Raw genomic sequence first — 4,986 nt, 5'->3', positions numbered from 1 at the left:
CACAGCAACTGGGTACTGAACCAGGAAGCTTTATTTACACAGTAAAAGTAACAAGCAGATTCCTGAGAGACTAGAGCGGCCCTAGTGCAAGATAGTTATGGCCTGCGCAGAGGGCAGGCTGCGGTGGGTGGCAGTGGGGGGCAGACCCAGCGCCATCCTGCACAGCGCTTCACCCGGGCAGGGGCCGGGCCCAGTGTGGCCCGTTTTCCAGCCACCACGCTTCCTGAAGCTCCAGGGCACCGACGGGTGCTGCTGGGAAAGCACACGTGACCCCGGAGACGGCCAACCCGCGGGCACCCGCGCCCGGGACGTGGGCCCCCACACTGGGACACAATTTCTTTGCCAAGGAGACTATGCTAGAAGATTGGACTATTCTAGCTAGGTATAAGATTTCTGCTGTGGTCTGGGATTTTTTTTTTTTTTAATTAAATCCTTTTCTTTTCTCTTTAAAGAGGCGCCAGTGGGAGGGGTCCGGCCACCGTGAGCCTGCGGCAAGCGGCGGCACCATCGCCTACATGGAGGCGCTGTCCTGGCTGGGTTGCTGCCCCCAGAGCCGGGGCGTGAGGACCGCCTGCACCCCAGGCTGTGGGATCTGACACAGTCATCGTGTGGATGACCTGCCTCCAGGCCAGGGTGTGTGAAACTCGAGCCCGTGGTGGGGCGTCTGTCCAGGGCGTGGGCTGGAGGCTCAGGCAGCACCAGCCAGAGTGTGGAAGCGCACAGGCTGCCCCTCCCCGACCTTGCTCTGGGGCCCCTTGTGGACAATGGGTTTGTTTCCTTTCTAAGGTGGACTTTGCATTTTAAAATTTCTTTCAGTGTATACAAATTCACAAAAACTTTTCCTGCTACAAAAATTTTGTTGAAAAGTAAGGCTTTCTGAGAGTGAAAATCCTCACGAGCTCTCCAGGGGCCTGGGAGTCGTGTCTGCCCACGGGCGCTGCACAGGCCCTGGCCTCCACCGCGAGTAAGGCAAGAGGGTATGCGGTAATGTAAACGCTGAGGCTGCCGCCCCGATGCCCGGCCCGGCCCCACGGGCAGCGGCCTCTGTTAGTCGGCGGCTTTAGTGAGGGTGCCCCAACAGGAAGCCCCCACACCCTTCAAATGCACGACCCTGCTCTTGTCCTTCCAGGCCCCCGGGCAGGCAGACAGCCTGGCACAGCCCTCCCTCCTAGCTCTGAACTTCCTCAGTTCCCCCTTACAGGCAGGAGTTCATGGGCTGCACTAGGCAGGGTCCTGGCAGAAGTGAGGTTCGGGGCTGGGAAGGAGGCACCAGCTGGCCTGCTGCCCCCTAGGGACACCCCTCACCCCAGGGTGGTCAGAGAGAGTCTCCCTTCAAGACCAGGAGTCCTGGTGCCGGGGGAGCAGAGCCCAGAGACGGGCCTCAGGCAGCACCTCCTATAGACAGATGGGGGCTGCTCTCTTTGATGGGAAGACGGACATGAAGCCACCCCACAGCTGCCTCTTTCTCTGAGGGATCACTGGTCATCCTCTCCCCTCCTTGCTGCTGTCGTGGGCTTGGGCGGGGAGCTTCTGTGGGAGCAGGAACAGCCAAGAGAGGCCTGAGGAGGCTGGGAAGGGCCAAACCCTGCCCTGGGCTGCAAGCCCTTCTGCCTCATGGGTCCCAGGAGCAGCCTGCAGGGAGATGGGGCTGGTGGGGCCACGGCTCGTCCTTCCCCGCCACCAGGCCTGAGAAGGGGTTGGGGGTGGCTGGCAGGGTCCGAGGGGGCCACGCGCACTACAGCTCTGTGACACGCACCACTGCTGCGTCCCTTCCCGGCCTGGAGGAATGGCATCCAGGGGAAGGGCTGCTGTCCAGGGCGCATGCCCGCTGTGGCCACTGGGTGTGGGTCAGGTATCATGCCTCCCACCCAGGCTCCTTGAGGCCAGGGGGCGCCGGCACGTCCTCTCCCGTCCATGCACCCGCTGCTGGACGCCCCGGGGTCTCCTGGATCGGCTCAAAGACGACGAGCCGCCTGGTCTGGCTCCCCAGGGGGGCTGTGCCCTTTGGCGGGACCTGCCCAGCGCCCAAACGCCCACGATGCTCTACAACCTGCGGCTTCTGACACCATCTCGGGGGGGCAGGGTGGCGGGTCATGGAGTTGGGGTTTTCTGCAAGCATCTTAAACAGCTGATTTTTAAGAAGAGCCAACTCTAAATGAGAACTTGAGCCACTGCACTTCGGATGTCCAGAAGTAAAGGTTTAAGTCACGTTTCCCCAAACCTGGTCTCTCTTCAGAGGAAAGAGAAAGAACCATGTGCCCTCAGCCCTTGCAAGCACTGAGGGCTCTGCCATCAGCAGAAGGTGAGTGGGACCAAAGGGATCCCCGGAGTGCCTCTGTCGCGTGGCAGCACACTGCAGGGGACACGTGGATGGACTGAGCCTTGTGGGAAAAGGAGCCACTTTGCTCATAAGCTGACCCCCACTGCTGTTGTCTGCAGAAGACGCCGAGCTGCTGACAGCTGGATTCCAGGGGAGCCAGAGCCCCATGGGGCGTGTCTGCAAAGCGGGGCTGGGGAGGAGCGGTCTGGGAGAGAAGCCTCAAGGAGTTGGGGCTCCTGGTGGACCTGGGGGGGCTCTGCTGGGGCGCCAGGAGCCAGGAAGGGTGTGTGGGCACCCCACTCTGTGCTTGTGGTTGGGGCAGTAGCAGGGAGGTGGCACCCCTCCAAACCCCCCCAACCAACAAGGCTGTGCTTGGTAGATGGCCGGGCCCAGAATGGCTGACAGGCACCCTCTAGTCCCGGAACATGCCCAGGGCCTGGGTCTGCGCACCTGCACAGGGCCCTTGTCCCTGAGGACGTTTTCAAAAGGCTGCCCTCCTCTGGGGACGTCTCTCCACTCACCCGTGTCTACTGAGCTCATTGCTCAGTGGCAGGGCATCGTGGACAGTGGCTGCCAGCTGCTGACCCTGCCAACTTCAGCCCCCAGCCCCAGAGCAGCAAAGTCTGGAGCTGGGACCTCTACACCATGGGAGGGGCTCGCGCCTCTGCCTTCTTGGCCAACAGAGCCACCAGATGTCTACCCACCTGGACGGGCCTCTAACAAGCAACCCCCCGCACCCCAAGGTGTTCCCTGGACCCTGGGAGTCCACCCGGCACGCAGGGCCCCATTACCCACACCTGGAATTAAGGCCGAACGGTTCTGGTGTTAACGACCGAGGAAGCCTCCCCCGCCTTCCCGAGCCTGAGCGGGAGACCTGGGAGAGAAGGCACGGAATACACACTCGAGGGGAGGAGGGCGCGGCAGGGCTGGCCCCCCGACCCAAACCTGAGAGCAGGAGGGCGGGTGGGCCCGTGACGCCAGCACGTGGACCTCAGGCGGAAACCCGGGCTGGGGGTGGAAACCCCAGCCCTGCGCAGACGCCAAGAGACTGCCCAGCGGGCAAGGCTGGGGTGCCGTGCCCATCGATGTGCCGCAAGTGAAAGGGGGACAAGAGACCGAGACTGAGAAGCTTCCGTCCCGGCCCCTGCGGTTCCGTGGACCGTGGCTGCCGTGCTGGTGAAAGGCTGAGATGCTGCACTGCGGGGCGGGGAGTGGGGGGCGGCCCGGGCCCCCGCAGGCGGGACAGCATCTCGGGGAGCCGGTGGGCTCGCTCCTGGGCCCTGATGCCTGCCTCCCAGGAAGCTCGGATCAGGCCCAGGGGTGGGGCTCCCCGGAGGGCCCGCCACCGCACCTGCGGGGTGGGCAGGAGGAGGCCCCTCGATTCAAACGAGCCCTCCCGCCCCCGCCCCCCGCCCAGGGCCTGCCCCCCCGCCAGGGCCTGCAGCCCCTCAGTTGTTCTCTATCTGCTCGATGTCCAGCTCGCCGTCCAGGGAGCAGGGGCTGCTGCGGGCCCTGCGGTCCCGCCAGGCTGTGCCCGGCTCCTCGCAGCATGGCTCCTCCCGGCAGGCCAGCGAGTCATCCAGGGAGGAGGGCAGAGGCTCAGGGACCGGGGTCCCGGCGGGCGTCCTGCCCCCTGCGCTGGGGGCCGAGTGCAGGGCGGCCCAGGACCTGGTGTGCAGGGCGAAGGGGCTGTGGGTGCTCCGGTCCTCCGTCCCCGTGTTCAGGCAGCTGAGACTGCTGAAGGTCTGACAGTTCTGTGGGGAAGACAGACACAGGTCACAAGGGGTTGCAGTCCCACGGAATCCAAGGACCGAACGCCCCACTCAGCCTGGCCAAGACCCCTGGGGGGCTACATGGTGGTGGGCCCACCAGGCAATGGAACGCCCTCCCCAACGTCAGCAAGGGCAGAGGGGCCGTTGGTTAACTCTTGAAGAACCACCCCTGGCCGGTGAACACCACGTTAATCAAGAGACATAAAATGCAGTTGAGTGACTGAAGTCGCTCTGTCGTGTCCAAGTCTTTGCAACCCCATGCACTGTAGCCCACCAGGCTCCTCCGTCCATGGGATTCTCCAGGCAAGAGTACTGGAGTGGGTTGCCATTTCCTTCTTCAGGGGATCTCCCTGACCTAGGGATTGAACCCAGGTCTCCTGCATTGTAGGCAGATGCTTTACCGTCTGAGCCACCAGGGAAGCCTCAAAATGCAGTTATTTGTCTACAAACTGGCAAAGAGCACAAACTTCCTAGCATCCAGTTCTGGGGGGACTGGGGGTGGTGGTGGTGCAGTAGGGAGGGAGCTGGGGGCAGGCTCAGAGGCCTTCACACACAACCTTCCTGCAAAACAGAAGTGGCAGGTTCACCTCTAGGATTTTTACCGCAAGAAAACAGTTCGGACGCAGCAACACAAATGTGCCTCGTCACACCGTTACAGTGGAAAGAAGGGAGTGACCCAGCATCATTCCCCATGATGCTGGTTCCGTAAAGCATGTCTTTTCCGGCAGAGGGAGGCTCTTGAGCCGTTGCAAGAACACAGCAGGAGCGGGCCCACTGATGTAAAGGGAGAAGCTGCCAGGCTGCGCTGGCGCTCAGAGCGGACGCGGGGGCCCACACCACCTTCTCGCCGTGGCAGGGACGGGATGTGGGTGGGGGAGGGTGGGCTTGACGTTC

The 4,986-nt window shown here is 62.9% G+C and overlaps 1 protein-coding gene across 3 annotated transcripts in view; it reads right to left on the bottom strand.

Moving 5' to 3' along the window:
* FAM53B (family with sequence similarity 53, member B) overlaps positions 1-4,986 on the bottom strand; it is a 56,117-nt gene continuing 51,131 nt past the window's right edge. For all 3 annotated transcript variants that reach the window (XM_010859171.1, XM_010859169.1, XM_010859170.1), the window contains exon 2: positions 1-4,074. In XM_010859171.1, the coding sequence (XP_010857473.1) occupies positions 3,769-4,074 (306 nt within the window). In that variant the 3' untranslated portion in view covers positions 1-3,768. The remainder of the gene's footprint in view (positions 4,075-4,986) is intronic.

This window comes from Bison bison, unplaced genomic scaffold (genome assembly GCF_000754665.1).
Source record: "Bison bison bison isolate TAMUID 2011002044 unplaced genomic scaffold, Bison_UMD1.0 scf7180017864456, whole genome shotgun sequence".
Classification (NCBI taxonomy): domain Eukaryota; kingdom Metazoa; phylum Chordata; class Mammalia; order Artiodactyla; family Bovidae; genus Bison; species Bison bison.
The sequence above is the reverse complement of the archived record's forward strand: the minus strand, read 5'-3'. Positions and strand labels throughout refer to the sequence as shown.